Source organism: Copadichromis virginalis, linkage group LG20 (assembly GCF_057382275.1).
Source record: "Copadichromis virginalis isolate Kocher_CV1m ecotype Utaka linkage group LG20, C_Virginalis_male_GT1.1, whole genome shotgun sequence".
NCBI classification, from domain to species: Eukaryota; Metazoa; Chordata; class Actinopteri; order Cichliformes; family Cichlidae; genus Copadichromis; species Copadichromis virginalis.
In genome coordinates, this window is record NC_140637.1 from 23067273 (window position 1) to 23088520 (window position 21248).

The 21248-nt window shown below is 40.1% G+C and overlaps 2 protein-coding genes across 3 annotated transcripts in view; one reads left to right on the forward strand and one right to left on the reverse strand.

Moving 5' to 3' along the window:
- slc2a4rg (SLC2A4 regulator) overlaps positions 1-15823 on the forward strand; it is a 42247-nt gene extending 26424 nt beyond the window's left edge. The window contains exons 5-9 of one of the 2 annotated variants that reach the window (XM_085442947.1): positions 1460-1560; positions 3008-3281; positions 4338-4478; positions 6305-6432; positions 7743-15823. In XM_085442947.1, coding sequence (XP_085299073.1) covers positions 1460-1560; positions 3008-3281; positions 4338-4478; positions 6305-6432; positions 7743-7854 — 756 coding nt within the window. In that variant the 3' untranslated portion in view covers positions 7855-15823. The remainder of the gene's footprint in view (positions 1-1459; positions 1561-3007; positions 3282-4337; positions 4479-6304; positions 6433-7742) is intronic. The other variant, XM_085442948.1, reaches the window with a different exon arrangement.
- Positions 15824-16033: 210 nt separating this feature from the next.
- The window catches only part of zbtb46 (zinc finger and BTB domain containing 46), a 63367-nt gene continuing 58152 nt past the window's right edge, over positions 16034-21248 (reverse strand). Inside the window, exon 9 of the mRNA XM_085443039.1 lies at positions 16034-20482. Within this exon, the coding sequence (XP_085299165.1) occupies positions 20042-20482 (441 nt within the window). The 3' untranslated portion in view covers positions 16034-20041. The remainder of the gene's footprint in view (positions 20483-21248) is intronic.

Below are 21248 nucleotides of genomic sequence, written 5' to 3' on the forward strand. Positions count from 1 at the left end.
ACTGTGTAGGAATGAACAGCAGGAAGTAAGCATGCAAGGGATGCATAAAAATGAGGGCAGTTGGAGGGTATAAAGACGGAAAGGAGAACTGATGCACAGGGTAGCAGCAGAAGGAGAAATCAATCTCAATATTTCCTCCGGCCATACGGTGACAAAGGAGAGCTCATATACTGTATATGTGGGAGTTTGCAATTGAGCCTCCCTGGAGTGAGGCAGCAGTGAATATATGAAAACCATAGAGACTCCAAGGACATGCCATTCTATAGATAAGCAGACAGGAAATTAAGTAGGATGATGCTGGGGCAAGTATAGAAAAACAAGTTGTGTGGAAGTGGGCTTAAAGGTTGGCTAATTTGCTGGTTAGCTTTGTGTTGTGACATAGCTGTCACAAACTCTTAACAGCAACTACCCCCACTGGATTTTAGGCTGTCTGATTTTTGTGCGGGCATTGAATTAAGAGGATTATTTAACATGACATTCACTAGTCTTAATGTTACTGTGGTAAGAGGCAAGAAAAACACTTTGAGAATTAAGTGATTTGTGATTGTTTGTAGGATTACAGATTAGCTTTGCTGTGTACTTTTTGTTGCAAACAGCTTCATAGGGTACGTGCATAAAGCTAGCAGCAGTCAAAGAGTTTAGGAGTTTGGCCTCTTGTGTTTTTGAAGGGTTTAGGGGTAAGTGTATGCTGTAGGAGTCAGTGAGAAGTAGTTCAGAGGAATAGCGGTGCAGGAGAAAGTTAATGTAACTATTGTTAAAAACCTGCTTTAAACTCGTTTCTCTTGCCCTGCTTCCTCTGTCTCTCGTGCTCCCTCCCTCAGTTCTCTTCTTCTTGCCCTTTTTTCTCCAGAGGCTATTGGAAGGTAATAAAAGCACACACCCACTGTCTTTCACCCACTGTCTTTCATTAGCAGCAATGCAAGTCCCTGCCTGCTAAAGGGACAGCTGCCAGGGCCTGATATGTGGAAAAAGAAAATAAGTCAAAATAAAAAGTGGCAATCTATCTCTCATCAACTAACAGCTTCCCATTTAAATGAACTAAGGTCTTATGTTTTGTTCTTTTGTTGTTCTTTCTTTTGGTAAAATCACAAAAAAAACAAGAGGATCAGCTATGAGAAAAATTTCCAAATTACACGTCTAGTTTTGTGAGAGGTCTTGAATGTTTTGTTAAACAGTGTGACCAGCCTTTTATGTAATCACCGAATTATTTCCTGTGCTATATATCCCCATTCCATCCCAAAGAGTTCCCACTGTACTCTTACTCTTTCTCAACAGAGCAGTTCTTATTGAGGAGGCCACACAGGCCATCCCATGCATAACTGAGTTATGCAGAAAATGTGTTCATTTATTTATTGTTTTAATTGCAGCTTGATTCTCACTCAGAAACCAGAGCACAACTGCTAAGATTTTGCAACAGCCAGCTAACTTTAGTTTTGTTTTTGGTAAACGTCTCTTGCAGAACTCAATGAAGGTCATGTTCAAGTGCTTGTGGAAGAACTGTGAAAAGGTCCTCAGCACCTCCTCAGGGATCCAGCGACACATCCGCACCATCCACCTGGGGTTAGTTGGTAGTCATCACAAAGTAAACCCACACAGTGTTGAGTTACTGCCTTCGGGGCTCAGCAGACTGTATTTGTGTAAAATATGACCAGATTACAGCTGCATATTCATGTTGTGCTGTCAGATGTTTAAAAAAACGATTAAATGATTAGAAAATTGTAGGCTCTCAAAGATAGTTTTTTTTTTTTTTTTATATTGTGTGTATCATGCACTTAGCACCATGCTTTTCTTAGCTAAATACCTAAACATACCCATGCCACCGTCATGTGTTTTATAATCTCAAGAGATCACACGGATATTCTTTTTTGTGAAGCTGTCATTGTTTAAAGCTGTGTTTTCTGTTTGTGTTAGTAATCTCTTTTCTGCAGCTCCAGATAATACTCCCATACCTTGTGATTTTAAAATAGTGTGGTAAGACAAGAAAAGTGACACACATTGCCACAGTTTGGATGGTGTCCAACTGGGCTATTGAATTACTGTGCCTCTGCACAGGTGCTCACAGGCACATTTGCTATCAAAAACCATTCAGCCATGGAACGTATGCAAAGGTTTACAAGTAAAACATTTTCATTTTCTGGCATGAATTTCTAACTGCTCAAAAATAAGATTTTTTTTTAAGGGGATTTAGACCTGCTGTGCAGATATAAATCCTGAAAATACAGGTGTTTAAGCCAAGAAGCAAGTACAGCAAAGATAAATGATCTGTCTCAAAAGATAGAAAGACTAAATTGATTACACCAAAAAAGGCAGTGCTTGAAGGAAGATTCTACATTCTTAAGCAAAGGGCACATAAAAGGTTAGGTGAATATTACAAAAGGAAAAATGTATTCACATTGTATTCACATCACAAGTTTATGGAGGTGAATAATTATGACTGCAACTGTGCATTGCCCAGTTAAGACCAATTTTTCTCAGCTTAACCCATAATTTATTACAGTGCATGGAGATGTTGTTTCTTTTGCAAGACATCACATTATATTATATATGGTCAACTGGCATTGATGAGTCATGCTGTGGCTGTTTTTGCTGTGCAGCAGGTACGCCTTGGGTAATCAGAAATCACTAACAGAAGGCTTGAAAGCGATTTCATACCTTTATGCAATTCTAAGTTAAGAGAAAGAGACACTGTTACTCGAAGGATTATTTTCTCTTGTGGGCGTTGTACTTAGTTTTTGTTTTTGTTAGTTTAATTCCCAGCTTGTATGTTTAAGGACCTTTGCAGCACACTGGGTTATACTGCCCCCTTCTGTTGGAGAGAGTACACTTTTTTTTGTTATAATCAACAACTTGTCTATCCGTATTTATAGGTGTCTATCTTGATTCCGTCGTAATGTATTGAGAGCCTGTTTGTGGTTTCTTATCATTATCACTTGTATGTTTACAGTTTTTCTTAAAAAACAATTTAAATGTTTATTTTAAATCGGGAATATATAACCTTCCCCTGTAGGCGAAGCAGCGACTCTGACTACAGTGATGGAGAAGAGGACTTCTACTACTCAGAGATTGAGGTCAACATGGACAGCCTCACGGAGGGCTTGTCCAACCTCACACCCACTTCCCCAACCACAGCCGGTCCGCCGCCCATCTTCCCTCCACCGCTCACCGATGTCCCTCACTCCAAGCACATCAACATGAATGGTTCGCAGTGCCACGCCCCTTCACTGCTCAGTCAGTCAGCTCCCTCCACACTCTGCCACATCCGCACTGACCATGCCTACCAGGTAATTCACATTCAGCGCGAGACAAGACACACAGAATAGCTGAAGCTGCATTTAAAAAAATAATAAATAAATAAACCAAGACAAAACATTAAACATTTGGCAAGTACAGCAAAGATAAATCCAGGATTCAGTATTCTAATATGTGGAATGTGCAGAGGCAGTTTTCAAATCAGTGAAAACAAACAAACAAACAAACAAATAAATAAATGAATAAATAAAGAGGCCAGGGTGAGTTACTTAGCTCCTACGCCAGTGTGGGAGTATGTAACAAGGAGAGAAGCAAAACTTTCTGGCAAATATTGACAGAAGTTCACATGACGAATGAAGTCCGAATCCAGTTTTTGCTCATTTTGATATCAGAAAAGTTTTAGTTATTAGATTTTCAGATCATGGTTAAAGTCCTGTGTAGTCCTGTTTTAGGTGTCTATGCCTTCTTAAACCTCTTCTCATTGGCCTTCCTTGCCTGTCTATGCGCCGTTTCTATTGACCCGTCCTTGAAGGTAAAATTACATGGTGTCAGCTGGAAGTTTGGTTAAAGTTTAAATACTTTAGGAATTCACAGAATTCAGTCCTTTTCATTGGCTTCAGGCAGGATCACACTTTTAGTTGCCATGACAACTGAATACACATATTAAAGAAACAGCAATGTTTCTTTTATGCAAAGAAACTGAATAGGACTACTTCATTTTCTCTGTATTGTACTGTATGCGTACTCTTTTATTTATCCTAACTTCATATTCTTCCTGCTATTCCTTATACTGCCGTTTGTGCAACATTTTGCAAGTGCCTGCCAGTTTTGGTTAACTAAAGTTTTCACTCAAATCTTTTTATTTGTGTGAATTTAAAAATATTAGCAGTTTTGTTGTACATTTGTGATCAGTATTTAGTTTAAGGCACCTTTCAGATTAAAAGCTGAAGATATGCCTTCCTTTCTAATTTATACAACCTATTCCCTCTGTGATCTCTTATTTTCTGTTTCTCTTTGCTCATTTCCCATCCCTTCTCGTTTCTGTTGTGTCTTCTCCTGGCTATGTGGGGTGGCTGTCCATGTTCCAGGCCACCGCTCCAGTGAGTATCCCAGTGGGTCCTGAGCTGGCTGGGATAGGCAGTGGTAATGGGATCGGGCCTGGAACTGGGACTGGCAATGGCATCAGTGTGTCGTGGCAGTCCCCTCCTGTCATTTTTAAAGGCATCCCGGTGAGTGAGGCTTTATCTCACAACCCTTTTAACTTCATCTTAACTTCTCCACTGCTCTTTTCATGGAAGCTTTTTTCACTTTTTTGTTTTTCCTGTCCTTGCTTCTTTACGCTATGTTCTTTTTATACAGAGAAGTGTCAGTCTTTGTTTCTGTACCTAAAGCAGTTGACGACTCTGTTGGTTTCAAATGATCATTATCTAATACAATTTGTTTGCTCAGTGCAATGGCTATAACATGATACCAACAGAGTTTACCACCACTTTGAATGAAGGCTCGATTGCACAACCAGCAAAAGAAAAGCAGATTTCTTTTGTCTTCCACTGTAGATAGTGGTAGTTTTCCCACTGGTAGGAAAAATTGGAGCTGGAAGAAGGAGCAGAGTAATTATGGAAAGGCAGTTTCCCCTGTTTTGTTACGGTTGTGTTGCAGAGAACTTTTAAGTCATGCTCGTGCCAGTGTCTGAACCAAACAAATGCAAAATTTAAATGTCATTTGTATATTTGTGATAAACCTGTGTGTGTGTGTTTTATAGGTGTTGCACAGTACACTGCTCCACAAAGTGATCTTGTTTCTCTTAGTAATCAAAAACAGTGAAAAACATAGACATAAAAAAATGACTTTTTAGATTGGTATTTTGTTGTTGTATTTTTAATTTCTTTGGGTATATCAAATGAACATTAATTCTGCATTAAAATGCAAAGAAAAGACTGCTATTTTTACTTTTCACTTCAGAAATATATGTAATTTGCCAAAGGGTGCTCAGACCACTGAACAGTATGTTCACCTGCCACTTCATTAGGTACGCCTTGCTAGTACTGCGTTGCTCTCTTTTGTCTGTAGAAGTGCCTAATTTTTTATGGCATAGATTCAATGAGGTGATGGAAACATCCCTCTGACATTTTAGTGCATATTGGCATGATGGCATCCTACGGGTGCTGCAGATTTGTTGGCTGCACATCCATGATGTGAATCTCCACTATATCCCACTACCTCTATTGGATTGAGATCTGATGACTGTGGAGGCCCTTTGAATACAAAGAATTCACTGTCCTGTTTAAGAAACCAGTTTGAGATGATTTGACCTTTGTGACATGCTGCATTATCTTACTGGAAGCAGTCATGATAGAATTGGTTCACCAGAATCCTGAAGAGATTGACGTGATCAGAAACAATACTCAGCAATACTCATGTCATGCTGTTTTAGTTATGATTAGTATGATTAGTTTGATACTATGGAACCCAAGTATAGCAACACACCATTACACCATCAGTAGCAGCCTGAACTGTTGATTTAATATTAATATTAATAATTTAGATTTGTATAGCACCTTTCAAGAAACCCAAGGACACTTTACAAAAGAGTATAAATAATCAAAAAGTCTAGAGGTTGAAGGCTTTGTTGAAGTGATGAATTTTAAAAAGTTTCTCAGGAGTCCAGTGATAGAAGGCGGCATGCTTTCATGCTTTTTAAGCCGAAATCACACTCTACGATCTGCAGGCAGCAGAAATTGGCAATCATCAGACCAGCTGACATTGTTCAAATCTTGTGTTATCCAATTGTTCTTTTTTTGTCCTATTATTAACTAACAGGAGTGACACGATGTGGTCTTGTGCTATACTAAGGTACTGTAGTTCATTAAGACAGGGGCAGAAAAATCCAGGTTGTGTCTTTCTGTTTTTCAGCTGTCATCATTGTGTGGTTGTAACTGCATAAACATCATGTGTCTGTTCAATCAGTATTTGATATCTGATCATTTCTCTTGATGAAGCTGGTCTGCTCTCTGTCAGTATGATTTTGAGTATTGACTTAATGACTCTTTTACAGGGGGCAACAACTCATGTTCGTACAGTTAGCATTGGAGAAAAGCGGCAGCCAGCACCTAGCTCACACGCCATTGTTAACAAGAACCACCCACTGATTATGCCATCGCCTAAATCAACACAAGGAGCCAGGTATGCATCCACAATTTACTTAGAGTGCTGATTAAGTCTGCTTGAGTCAAAGTGCTAAAAGTACTTTTGCTTCATAGGAAGAATGTTTGGGATTTTAAACTGTTGGTCAGCTGGTGCTTTTCTGTGTGAAGTGTGCATGTGTGTTCTAAAGGTGTTATAAATTGGTTATAGGTGTGGATGGGAGTGTGAATGACTGGCTCTTTCTCTCTGTTTGCAGATTCAGCATTTGATATCAAATGTGAAATCTTTTCTTTCTTTTGCATTTTTTTCTTACTTTTGCTTACAAATATATACAGTAAAAAGCATCTACGTAGCATCTGGGTTATAAAAATTAAACCTGCATTCTATCTAAAGGCCACCAGATGGCGAAAGCTGTGGTTGCTAAAAGACTTATGGTTCTATAGAAATCTATGGGGAAATGACTCTCTGTTTTGACCTTTGTAAATACTTTCCTGGTGAGTTTATGGGCTCACTCACCTGTTTTAGCTCATACTGAAGTAAAAAAATAAGATTTTGAAAATCTTGGCCATACTGTAAAAAATGGAGCATTATCAATGGTATGAAACCGCGTAGTCATTGGCTAACAACTTGTAAAACACAAGTCAATAGCCGACAAAGCACATGGTTTCACAGTCAGACGTGCCCCTCCTTGTCAGATGGCAAGAAACGCTCATTTCGAGGGTGTAAAACTGGACTTCAGAAACCAGTTGGTGACGTCATGATACCTGCGTCCACCTTTTTTTAATTGTCTATGCTTTCAACACACTTCCCATTAGTTCCCTTAGAGGAGTCTGCAGGAAGTCCATGCAAACTCCTCAGGCTGGGAACTAAAATGAAAGATTTTGGCTATTGTAGCTACAAAGCTATTATCATTTCAGTGGGTCACAGTAGGTTAAATGAATAAAACTGCTGCTTGCACTAATATACTTTCTGAAACGTGAATGTGATTACATTCGTACCTGTGTGATGTTATTGGGCTGGGTATTTAATTCTGCTGATAAGTAGTTTGACTGTTTTAAATTCTTATAATGGCGTTTGGATCATATGTGTAATTATAATTGTGCACCGCCAAAAGCCTGTGTTACTCTTCAAGGTGCTGAACCATGTCAGATATTACATGTGTATAGGTATAATAATATCGGCCTCTTCAAAAATGGTGTTCTTGTACTGAATCACTGAATTATTTAAAAGAGAGATACTGTACCTACTCACCTTTAAGCACATTGTACGTACATGTTTGCCGTTTGCCCATGTGTGTGTCTGGATGTCTATGTGCATGTCCTTATGCTGTCACATCTGCTGTTACCAAGGAAACCCCGTGGGGAGGCGAAGAAGTGCCGAAAGGTGTACGGCATGGAGAAGAGAGACATGTGGTGCACAGCCTGTCGTTGGAAAAAGGCCTGTCAGAGATTCACCGACTAATAAAGTCCCCTTCCTCGGTCTGCGATATGAGCTCTTCCCCTCTAGGAGCGACAGCGAGGTGGACACTTCCACTGAGGAAATAAGGGGAGTCTCTTCACAATGGAGTTCTCAGCACTGCTTCCTCCAGCCCAGCAGTGGGTTTCGCCTTCACTCTTTTCCGTTTCCAAACACAAAGACAAAACAAAACTGATGCTTCAAAACAAACATTTTAAAAAAACTTCTCGAGAGAGAGAGAAAAAAAATCTTTATGCAGGTTTGGATACTTTGTTCTAAGACTGAAACATTTTCACTCTGTTGAGTTAAGGAAAAAAAAAGAAACATTTAAATTCGATTATAAGCCTTTTGATTTGAGTTTTTGTTTTCAAATTGCTTCAACTCAAGGCATTGTTTAAAGACTACAAATAAGCTTTTGGGCATGCTCTGTTGTTTATCAGAAGAGCATCATGCAAGCTACTGTTTTTGAGTCGGATCATGGGTTAACACCTGATGTGCTTTGTAAGACCTCTGTAGCATATCTGTTTCTCAGTGTCACTGTTTAAGGGACTCCAAACCTACCAGGTGCAAAAAGCCTGTTCACTTACAGCCAGCAGATTTGGCGTAAGCTCTACCATCTCTGTCTTCAGCAGTCTGGCTGACTGCATGTCGAAATGCGTTTTGTCCAGTATCAAACAACTAGTTTGTTACACAGATTCAGAGTAGCCAAACAGCTATATTTGTTTTGCAAAGCTGCACAAAAACCCTTCACACTAAGTGGTACAAAAATATTTCCTGTGATGCACCAAAATGTTTTCAAGATATGTATTTCCCTCTGTTCTTCTCTCTACTTTTAGAAATATGCACCTTCTTTTAAAGTGTCACGGTAACAAAAAAAAGTGGACATCTGTTTCTTATACTGTGTAGTTTATTTTCAGCAATGAGTTGCTGACGCAACAAGTAGATTCACTGTGCAATTGGCAGAGTTGCAGGATTGATTATCATCTGTCTTGCTTTGTGGTTGAGTTGAGGCTGAAAGGCTGATAGTTTTTTCTTCTAACAGCTGATGCTCTTAAAGAGATTGTTTACCACGACGATACGTGAATGAGAACTGCCCTTTGAAACTTTAACTTACAGTCTGACTTATTATCTGACTTGATTGCCACCTGATGATGACAATCAGGCGCTCTAATTCATATTCTTACAGTTTTAAGAGGACAGGTTACTCACTCTGCCATATTTGGAATAGTTAGCATTAACCAGCATTGCACACCACAGTTAATTTCATAGGTCTGAAATTATCTTTTGCTCTGGTGTAACATTTGGAAATAAATAAGCAGGATTAAGTCAAGTCAGTGCGGGGCAGGGTTTTTGTAGATTGACTGATTTATGTAAACAATTAATGTAGCAATATTTTACCAAAATGAAGTCTTACTTTTCAGATTAGGCCTATAAGAGTAAAGGAGAGGCCAAGGTTTCCATGCTTTAGATAAAATATAAGTGGGAGATTTTTAGAAGGTTAAATTCTTTATTGTTCTTTTTTCCCGCTCAACATAGCCCCTTTAAGGACGTTTTACATCACTACTGGAAATTTAAAGTAAATGGTTACGTCTTAAAATCCCATTTATCTGAAATAAGCAACAGAGAGCAAAATAAAAACAAGATATTTTTTAGGTTGTCCCTGTTTAACCCTGGAGGATCTTAGAAAAATGCATACGCTATCGGACCTAGAGCCACAAATCGACCACGCCCAAAAAGTGCTATAAAAAATTTATATATTAATATTTTATTCCACTTTAAATTAGCCAATCTTTTAAAACTACTTCTCCCTGAACTATCCATGTAAAGTTTTAATTATATTTCGGGGGTTTTAACCCTTTTAATCGCAGTTTAATTACATGTGCGCACCGTTTTTTTTAGCCCCCCGAAACAAAACGAAATATTTAAAAAAAAAAACATTTGAAGTAATATTTGATTGTTATTATAATTAGGCCTTTAGATGGACTAAAGATTGGCACCAACCTTCATTTCGATCGCCTTTTATTTTTTTTTTCCGGACCAGAAAATGGTCTCCAGGCGGCAAATGCTCCTCCTCTAGGCCGGAATCGGTGCATGCTCCCGGGTTGACTCGCGACGATGACCGGGGCATGTTGCGTCGGACCCCTTTTTCCAACACACACATCCAGTACCACGTCACAACAAATACGTCATTTCCTGTTGATTAAAAAAAAAAAAAAAAATCCAACCTCAAACGGTCCTGGGGCCGAAAATTGTCCCGCCCGATCAGCGGGCGAAGCCGCTGCAGCACGCCGGAAATGACGCTTCATTCCCCGCAGGTCTCTTTAAGCAGCCCGCTGTTTTCCAGCCCCGGGTCAAATGTGGAGCAAGGGCGCCACCCGGTGGACAAATAAAAAAATTACAACTCTAAGGCCAGTACTGCAAGCGGAAGCATTACCGATCACGATCGATTTGACCGTAATTTTTTTGCCGTGAAAAATAGCGTTTATAATGGGTTTCAATGGGGCACAAATCGACCACTAGGTCCGATAGCGTAAGTTTATCGATAGCTTAGCCACTGAAGCTAATTTCCGGAAGTCATACTGAAATTTTAACAGTAAATGTGACCGAACTTTTTTTTGCAGACTTTCGCTATATTCCATTCAACACTGTGCAAATGGCAGGTAATCAAAATTTGAAAATAGCCACAAATCGACCCAAGACTCTCCAGGGGTTTTAAAGGTTAACTAGCTTTAAATTGTGAGCTTCAATGGCAAAAAGCACTTATAATTGACAAATAAATGACATGAGTAATCTATGTAGTGATCTGTTTTTGATATTAATTAAAAAAAAAAAATCAGGAACAATTGTTAAGAGTGCATTATTATTTATGCATATTCCCCTTCCCCGTTCATAGTGTACATCTCTCATCAGGTTTCTCAGAGCTGGCTGAGGTATTTTTTTAGATTTAGATGACTGAGATGAAAGATAATCTTCTAAAGATACTTCCCATTAACCATTGAGCCAAATAAAAGTGCCGACATTCTTAGTGACAAAATAAAGGTTTCTGGCAAAACTTCACCTACTTTCACAGAAAAGAAGGTGAAGTCTGAAAGTGAGTAAGGCGTCATGAGCTCTTGTAGTTGACCCATGTGTCAGGATGTGACTGTTGAAAGTGTTGCTGGATCTTCTGTGTAGTTTGTAATATCTCCTGTTCTTTGGACTGCTAATTCTGATACAACCCAACTCCATTAGAAAGAAAAAACTTTTAACTGGTAGCTTTTTTTTCTCTCAGAGACATAAAACAGATATATATTTTTCCTTTTCTTTTTTTTTTTTTTTTGAGATTCAATTCTGTGTTTATTGTTAGCAGATTTTATATGCAGCTCGGCAGCATGCCCTCGACTCTCTAAGCGACACTGCCTTTACCTGATCTCAGTAGAAATGTATGACAAACAGAGTGCCTGTCCTCCGTATGAGAATGCAATCTTTGAACTGTCTCCTTGACTGAGGTACAGGATGACTTCAGACATTTGTCGCCATAGAAACACCTGTGCTGTCCTTTGTCATCGCAGAGTCGCATGTGCTGTCTGTTGTTGGTTGATGCCACATTAGAGTGAGAGAAACAATTACTTTATCTCCTGAGTTCACTCACTTACAAAGAAATGAACAGATTTTTATGGTAGTTACATTTTAATGGAGACAGACAGAATATCAACCAAAAAAACCCAACAAAAAACCCACATTACATAAAAGTTTGCATGTAAAACATGACTTAGTACTCGATGGACAAACCCTTGCTGACAAGCACAGCGGTAAGACGTTACTTGTAGTTGGTCACCAGGTTTGCACACATCTCAGGAGAGATTTTGGCTCACTCCTCTTTACAGAAACTCTAAATCCACTCAGTTTTCTTGGCCTCTGTTTGGCACTTTAAAGCTCAATTTCAGCTTCAGTTCCCTCCACAGATTTTCTCTAGGACTGAGGTCTGGAGACTAGCTAGGCCACTCCATTCATTTGTTGCCTTGCCGGTATATTTTGGGTCATTGTCATGCTGCAAGACTCATCCACGAGCCATCTTCAGTGTTCTGGCTGACTGATGGAGGCTCTCTTCCAAGATTTTACAGTACACATCCTTGTCCATTGGCCCCTTTAATGCGGTGAAGTTGCCCTGTGCTCTTAGCAGAAAGACAGCACCAAAGCATAATGTTTCCACCTCTGACTGTAGGGATGGTTTTCTTTGAGTGATACTCAGCATTTCTGTTCCTCCAAACATGACAGGTTGCGTTGATGCCTCACTGCAGCACTTTCTCCAAAGCCTGCTGTGAATCACTTAGATGTTCACTGGCAAACTTAAGATGGGTCTACGTGAGCAGGGGGACCTTGTAGGTGCTGCAACATTTCAGTCTATTACAGCGTACTAGTGTGTTACCAATGGTATTTTTGGTGACTGTGATCCCAACTGTCTTCAGATCATTAACAAACTCTTCACGTGTAGTTTTGGGCTAATCCACCACCTTTTTCATGATCATCCTCACACTGTGAGGCAGGATCCTGCAAGGAGCTCCAGACTGAGGGCGATTGAGTCATTTTATATTTCTTCCATTTCCCAAAAATCACACCAGCAGTTGTCACTTTCTCACCAACCTTCCTACTGATGGTCTTGTAGCTCATTCCAGCCTAGTGCAGGTCTAGTGCAGCCAATCAGTGGAGATAAAGGACTATCTCTAACTGATTGGCTGTAATCTGTATGCCACATGGGCACATAGCCAATCTGTTGGAGCCTGAACTCTGGCTGGGTTGTAGTAGATGCTTATTTCACTCACTGATTGCAAATAAATTTATGATGTTTATGTAATGTTGGTGTTTTTGGGGGGGGGGGGGATTTTTTGTTTTGGGTTTTTTTTTTTGGTTGGTTGGTATTCTCCCTTAAAAATTAGCCACTGTTTATTTCTTTGTAAGTGAGCAAACTTGTAAATACAGCAAGGGATGAAATAATAATTTCCCCCACTGTGTATGGTAGCACTTCCCCCTTCTAGCATTAAACACACACGAGCACTTATTGTTGTTATTGAACATTAATTTCCCCACCTTTTAAAAGAAAAGCATTATTCCAGTGGCATCTCACATAAGCTAGGTCAGCAGGCCTCTAACGTCAGAAAATTAACCATTTCACCAAGTGCCAATGAAGAGAACACAAAAAGGAAAAGATATACTGAACTAATCAAGTTGCACTAGGTTGCACTGTGCAAAGACGCGTTTTTATAACTGAAAATTTTATATACGAAACTTTTTAAGTGAAAGGGGTATTTTGTTTTGGGCGGGGTCGTGGGTGGGAGGCGTATCGTCACTGCCTGATGGAATAAATGGGGTGTCAGGGGCAGGGGTTGCGAACCTCTGCGGTTCCCCATTATTAGCACGTGATCCTGAGAGTCAGTGTCTTGCACTCTGTGTCAGAGTTGTTGTACTAAACACGGCAGTGCTGCCAGCTTTAGGAGCGTGGTACTGGAAGTACAGTGAGGTACTCGGTAGTCACTTTGCCTTTCCTTGGAAGAGTGCCAAGGGATGAACGCAGCACCAGCCTTGTCTCAGTGATGGGAAAACACCAGTTTTAGCCAGTAGCTACACATTATCAGCTTGATAACAAATGCTTTACAGTGTTTTATTGCCTGGAGTTTCTTTTCACAGTACAATTTTTATCCACAAAGCTCAGCCTTGTGCTTCCTTTACTTAAAAACAAGTTCCTGCTTCTTTACATTTTGCTGAAAAAAGTAACATGTACATATGTTATTAGTGCTGGATACCACTTTTTTATTTTGTATCCTTCGCTGAGCTTTGGGTTAGTGTCAAATGCACCCCATTTTAGCTCTTTCTCTCTCTCTCTCTCCTCCCCATCCGCAGTGCAAGCACTTTCAGATTCCACCAACGGTGGTTACAGGCCAGCGCTTTAGCAGGCAGAGAATGGGACTTTTAGCACCTGTTAAGCTAGTATGACCCTCTGCCTGCCACAGAGGCAGGTTTTTTGTTTTTTCTTAAGTTGCACTAAACTGGCGTGTGAGGGTAAGTCCCTAGACTTGTTTTATTAGGAGTTTTGTTCTTTGAGTGAATCTTGGGTAAAAACATGGGAACAAAATTGCTCTTGTGTTAGACAAGAGAACATTTGTGGTGACAAGATCAGCCATTACCCCTTTTCAGCTACATAATGAGAGATGGAGATAGAAGTTGACTGTTTGTGGGTGTGCACATTAGCAGTAGATGGAAAGCAGTGACGATATAGATGGTTTTGTGCATTTTCAGGGCTTTTTTGTACATATGCAACATAAAGAGAACCGTGAGGTTGTTGTGGGTTTTTTTTCATATATCGCTTTTCTTTTGTTTGTTGTAACTGTCATATGAAAAGGAATTTTTTTTTTTACAGTACCGAATGTTTTTCTTTCATTTTTAAAGTTGTTTGAGAAGTTATAGTGAACAGATTCAATGTATATTGTAGCTTAGAGGCAAAGGGGAGAAAAACAAAACATGTTGAATGTAAAACCTATAAAAAAAAAAAAAGTATAAAGTCTTTTTTTTTTGTTTTGTTCTTGTTGTTGTAATAGTTGCTGGCTAGTTGGTATTGGCCTGTAGTGAACCTTTAACATGTCCTGATTTTTGGTATCCAAATCTTTAACACCCACAGACAGCTGTTGCCGCAGTGCTAAATCATATAAAATGGCACGACCTTGCAGTATTGCTTTACTATCCTACTTTGTGCAATGAAACGCTTTACAATGGAACAAGAACTAACTTGCTTTTTGGTGACGTTCACACTGTTGCTGTTCTTTTACCCTGGCATTTTTTTTTGTTTTTCTGTGTGGTTATCATTGTCAGAGGTGTTGTTTGTGGATTTGATGTTAAGTTTTTTGTTAGGCAGGATAACCTTCATCATGGGGCACCATGGAAATTTTTGATCCTGCCTTGCACATTCCAATAGATGGCATGCTTTTAGTGTCTTCCAACTTCTCACATAAAAACAAACAAAAAACAAAAAAACATATCCTTTCCACTTCCTTTTTACTACAGCGATTTTCCCGATCACCTTTTCCACTTCCTGTTCTTGTCCTGTCCAGCTTTATTGTGGTCACACCCAAGCCTTTACCCAGTATATTAAGCTAAACTAAACCCTTGAAATGTGCATCAGAAAGCCTTTGTTTTGCTGTTGTTTTGTTCTTTTTTTGTTTTTTTCAATTACGTCAAAATTGATGTGGTGCTTTTGTGAATGTCGTCTGTAAACCAGCAGCAGCAAAGCCAATAGATCTCCTTCCAAATCAAATGTAATGCATTGCAATGGCAGCTCTACACAGTTCTCTGCTTCTTCTACTACTTTGCTGTGTTGTTTGTCTGGGAGTTTACTCCGTCTGTCACTTCTCTCATCCGATGACCTATTTTTTCCCCGTACCATCTCGTGTTTTTACTGAGCCTTACGCTGGCTGGCATAAAAACCAACCTTTGCTTTTTATTTCTCGATTGATTGATTGATTGTCTGGTTGAGTTTGAGGTTATTTTGCATGTCTAGTATCGCTCATTTCCCCCCCTTTTTTTCTTTTTCGTTAGGAGATACAACACTGAAGGGTTTTATGTGTTAGATTTCCCCTCCAAGTATCCAATAACCCAAGGCTGATGTAGTCTGTTTTTCACCAGATGTAAAAATGCTCATTGCAACCCATAACACACACAAACACACAGTGCTAAGAGCATTTTGTGGGAAACTTGACGTCAGTCTTGGGTCTTCACTGGAGGGCAAGATTTCTCCTGTGTGTGGGCTTGGCCTCTGGTCCTCATCAGCAGTCCCACGCACATGGAGGAAGCACTTTCTGAGGAGTGGTGCACTCAAGGAGTATTTGTGTGAATGTCAAGCTCATGACGAGAGCTTGGAAAGATGGATGAAACATGTATGATGTCGATAATGTGATCTCTGTGATGTAATGTGACAGAAAGGAAAATAAAACCTAAATGGAAGCAGCCTTGTCATCGGGTTCATTTGTTTATATGAAGATGACTATGACTATCGAAGTGTAAGCTTCAAAGGCAACAGTGGATTCATTCCTTCTGCTTTTGCTACCTCGGCTGTCTTTTGACTTGTGTATTCCTCCCCCTTGTGGACAACAGGTGGTGTGACAGCACCATTGCTATTAGCTGTGTTCATGAAAACAAAAGGCACAGCACACACTGGTCACTTCTTTACAGCAGCAATTTCAAAATTTATTGAGACTGATTGGTTTTTGCAAATAATAGTCAAGCTAATTCTTCCACTAAACATGAATTAGAAAGAGGCTTGGACGGCTGGCGGGCCTGTCCCAACATCAAAACAGGAGGCTCATGGTTGACTGTAAAAATGTTTTGTGATCAGTACTATCAACCAAAAAAATATCAGCACAAGAGCACTTAAAATCTGCCCAAAACAAAACAGGTGTAAAAACAGGACAGGTTTTTTTTTTGATTATTTAGCACATTTTGTTACAAACACAGGATTATGATAATATAAAGTCAGCATCATATTGAACAATATTCCCAATGAAAATAAACAAACCTCAAGCTTCAAGTGCGACCTTTTACAAATCAGAGACCCTCTGAAACTTGAGGGAGAAAATAAATAATATATAATAGTAATATAAATTTATATATATGAAGGTATACACACATCACTCTTAGTAGAAGAACAAAATCTAAAGTAAAAAGCGCCAATTTTGAAATATAGTATAATATAGATATACCCATATCTATGGCTTCATGATTTGCACGTGTGAATCAAGCTATACAGGCTAAATGAGGATTGCAATTTGTACATGTCTAAGAATACCCATATTCATCTGCAATAGAGCAAAAAATTCCAGTTTTGCATCGTGTGGAATGAGACAGTTGTGTGCAGATGCCGAAGATGCCGCTTTGGTATGACAAAATGAACATAGGCATGCAGTTAAGACCACAGAATCAGGGCACAAAAGGTCATCAACACACAGTGGGAAGGAGAATCTGGTCGCCCATCATGATTTGTCTCTTTGAAGTTTTCAAAATCCTCGAACGTTTCGGCCCTCTAATCTGATCGGTCGCATCTCGATAATCTCTATCCATTGAGTTACAAATATTCAGTCGTCTCTTGGAAACAAACACTCTTGCAAGCACACAGGTGAAATGTCATTGAGGCACATATTGAGGGGTTGATGGCAGACGTTTTCCTGAAGTACAACCCAGAATGAGGAAGAAGACGTACAGTACAGATCGTGAGAAGAGCGCGGGGGCCGGGGGAGTCACACATACATCCAGATGCCTCTCAGGGGCCAAAACAGCACCACAGGACAGAGATTTGCCACCGATTATGGGCTCCTTCCACACCCACCATTGACATTCATAAACATATTCTACCCCATTGTCTTTCTTCTTTTTTTTTCACCCCAGAAAAGTACAACTGTTTGATAAGTGGGTCAAACAAAAGCACAATAAATAATGCAAATAAAATAAAGATATCTGTCAGACATAAAGAAAGCATCACAAATCTCACTGTACTGAGAGTCTCTCAGCAGGGGCTGATGGGAAGTGCAGTCCATGGCACCTACAGAAGAGGCCAAATGTGTGCGACCAGCACTGGCAACAAAATGTTTCCCAGAGTTACTACTGCAGCACTCTTTCCCTTTATGTAAATGAACTGGGGTCAAGCCAGGAAAGCACTGACATATAGGAATACAGCATGTGGACTCAACGCTCTACTGTCCGATAGACGTGTTTCGTCTGCACATTGCATTTCTACTTGATTGCGTGTCATCAAAGGCGTGAGACACAGCAGTAGCCAGAAAAAAGAAAGGAAAAAGAATCAGCCTGGTTTTAGGATGCGGTCTTCAAAAGCTAGCTGGTCCTTTCACACAGCCCTTCATATTCACAATAATACCATAACGTGCACTTTTTTGTTTTTTGTTTTTCCAAACTGTGACGAATAATGACAGGTTCAAAAAAATAAAAACAACCCAACAACAAAACTGTTTACCACAACAATAAATCCAGAAGCACCTGCACACACAGACCGTGAAACAAAAGCACTTTATGTATACAAATTACTAGATTGTTTTTGGTTCGATATTAATCAATTAGTGTACATTAGTGATGCAAAAGCATGTGCTGAATACATGTTTCAATCAATATCTAACAGAGATGTTTGACAGTGAATGTGTTTTCCCCCCTGGTAAAAAAAAAAAAAAAGAAGAAATAAAAATAAAAGCAAATACGACAGAGAAAGCATAAACTGGCACAATAAAAGATTGATAAAAGCCCCATGGCTTGCTGTCCACAACAAGGCAAAGTATAAAAGCTTTTTTTTTCTTATACAAGATATAAAATATCCAAAAAAAAAGAACACACCATAAAGCTTAGCATCCAGCACTTAATAATAATTAATAATAGTAACATCAACGACAAGTAATCATAGTTCTGATATTCATAATAATAAGACATGTCATCTGACTCACTTGAATTGTCAACTTTGCCGAAAACAAACAAACCAAAAAACAAAACAAAACATGGAAATAATCTTAAGAACTGAATATAGAATATCTTTTGGCCACTGGACACTCATCCTTGCATACAAGCAGCCATCCTGTTCCACTCAACACGTACAGAGAGGGCGAGAGCAAGGGAAGGACTTCTGAAAATTAGGAATCCACAAATAAACAAACAGGTTTCTCAATAAATAGGTGTCAAACAAAACAAAGTCAAATTACACTCTCTGCAAAGAGCAAACTCTGAATTTCAAGCACAATTCTGCAATTCTTCTTGTTTTTTTAACCTTGCAAAGCCAGAGAAAGCATATCAGCAAAAGAATCGTGGAAAGAGTCTGCATATTCTGATTCCAGCAAGTGGAATTACATGACTCACTTAAAACGCGCACACGGCAAACGAACAAACCAAAAAAAAAATTTACACAAAGGCAGCTCCTCCTTAAGTGTGAGAGACTTAGCTCTCAGGTCCTATCGTCACAACCTCCAGTGTGAGAGAATCTGGACCAGAGAAAGCGAGAGAGAAGGAAAGAGTTATTAGTGTAGAGCATCCACTGTGTGCTTGAATTGATTTTAAAAACAGGAAGCAGAAACTGATGTCCACTCTGTGGGTGAAGACGGCTGAAACGCTAAAAAGCATCTTTCGGTCTCTCTGTCTCTCTCTGTCTCGCACAGCCTACAGCCCCTTTTAAATTTCCACCCACCCCCAAAAAAACAACCCCAAAACCAAAACAAAACTTTATGTACATTTCTCAAAACTCCAGTATTTCTTGGAATGGATCAATAGAAACCAGGCGGTAAACTTAAGTGAAGAAAAGATTAAGGACCCCACTGAAAGGCATAGGCTATATAAACAGCAATCTGCACAAAGATTCAGTGATTTCTATTTCGTGATAACAGTCAAGAGGACATAAAGTATATCCTTAAAGGTAGGTGCGGTCACCGAGTTGTTTAGGTAAGTAAAGATCAGATCAAAAATGTAAACCACGGGTTCAGGGTATTGATAGGAGTCAGTTGTCATTAAAGTGCAAGTCTGTGGCAGTAGGACTCAACAATGTGCCATTGGGCTGCCCGGTCCTCTGACACACGTAGCTTTGCAATAGATTTAGACCCCCCCTTCACTCATAGGGAGACACTTTTCCCAGAAGCATTATAGTCATAGTTATAAGACCAAGACAGCCTTCCTCCTGGCTATTTCCCTACACTGTCAGTGATCCTTGATTTCCATGATGATTGTGATGGCAAACATACATAGCAGTCTGGCGTTGGCCATGTCCTTGGCAGCGCCGCCATTGATTCCTGTTTTGACAGAGTAGAAAACTACTGGACTCTGGCCTGAACCCTCGAGAAAAATAACACAAAAACACTGCATCAGAATTAAAGGAGGTAAGCAGAAAAAGCCTTGCACTGAGCCATCTCTTCCTCTACTATGGCAGTCAAGGTTGAGAAGAGCGTGCGTGCGTGTGTGTGTGCGTGTGTGTGTGGTAAAAGTGTGTGCATGTCGGTATGTGTGCATTTGAGTGTTACTCGTAATGGTATTAGATCATTGTCGCGCATCACCCTACAGCATTTCCACTCAAAGGAAGGCCTGCCCCAAGTGGGACGAATGGGTAAAGAGAGCAGAGGATTCTGCCTGAGAGATCACAAAAGATCTTCAGAGATCGGTCGATGGGTCACTAACAGGAGCCGGACAGACTCTATGAGATCCAGGCAAAGTCCTTCTCGCTCCCATTCTGCTGTTCCCCCTCCTGTGCCGAGGAGTCACTCTCCTCTTTCTCATTGTCCAGCGTTCCGTGCGTCTCAGCGGTCATCCCTGAGTCCTTCCACTTCCCTCTGTCTTCCTCCCCTTCTCCCAGCATCTCTCCGTCCCCTTCGACCATCATCTCCTCCTCCCCTTCTCCATCTCCATCACACTCTGCTTGGTCATCGTGGAAACGGTCGCCAGGATACAACTCCTCCTCCGGAGAGATATCGCCACCCACCTCACCATTGTGGTCCAGGAGTGCGGCCATGCCTCTGCCAGAGCAATCAGCGCAGACGCCGTGGCGGCGGGAGCCATGCTTGATTCCAACACTGGCTGCTGACATGAAGACTCGGCTGCAGACTTTACAGACGTACTTCTTGTCTTTGCTGTGGACCTGTGGGATGGAAACACAACATTTTTGCAAAATTTTTAAATTCCAAGTGGAAGAGCAAAAGCCTGCAACTTCACAGCTGAAACTGAATGTGAATCCATTCAAATTACAATTGCAGCAATATGCTAGTGACAGAATAAATAAAGAGGAAGAGGAATACAATTTATTTGCTGGCAACAGGTGACTGCCAGGGGGGTCATTGACCAGTCTGCAGACCTGTGTGCATGGGGCTTTAGCAATTTTCATTTGCCATCAACCTCCAGCAACCACTAATAACAAGTCAGGAAATACAAATATTTTCACTCACGATCGGTGATTATGAGATGGTTTTGGACCACTCTTTAGGTCTCTGTGACTGGGGCCTTGTTTACTTAAATTGTGAGCTAGGTTGTGACCATGATTGTAACATTTCCGGCAGACAAGCTAACATCATTTGATGGATGGTCAAATGTCTGTAAAACCTCAAGAGAGATCTAGGGCCTCCTAATTTGACCTCTGTAAACACTTTCCCACAGAGTTTATACACTCACTGTGTCACTCGTTTTGGGTCACACTGAATAAAAAATTCTGCTTATTTTGTAAATCTTGCTCATACTGTGTTTCGAAATTGAGTATTTTCTGTGATGACACACAATAAATTGCTAAGAACAAGAGAGTGGTTTTAAAGTCTGCGGTAAACCTCACATCACATCCAGTATTTTGCAACAAGATGGCGATGGTAGAAACGTTAATCCCAAGGCTTCAAAAGGGGCACTTCAGAACCCAGTGG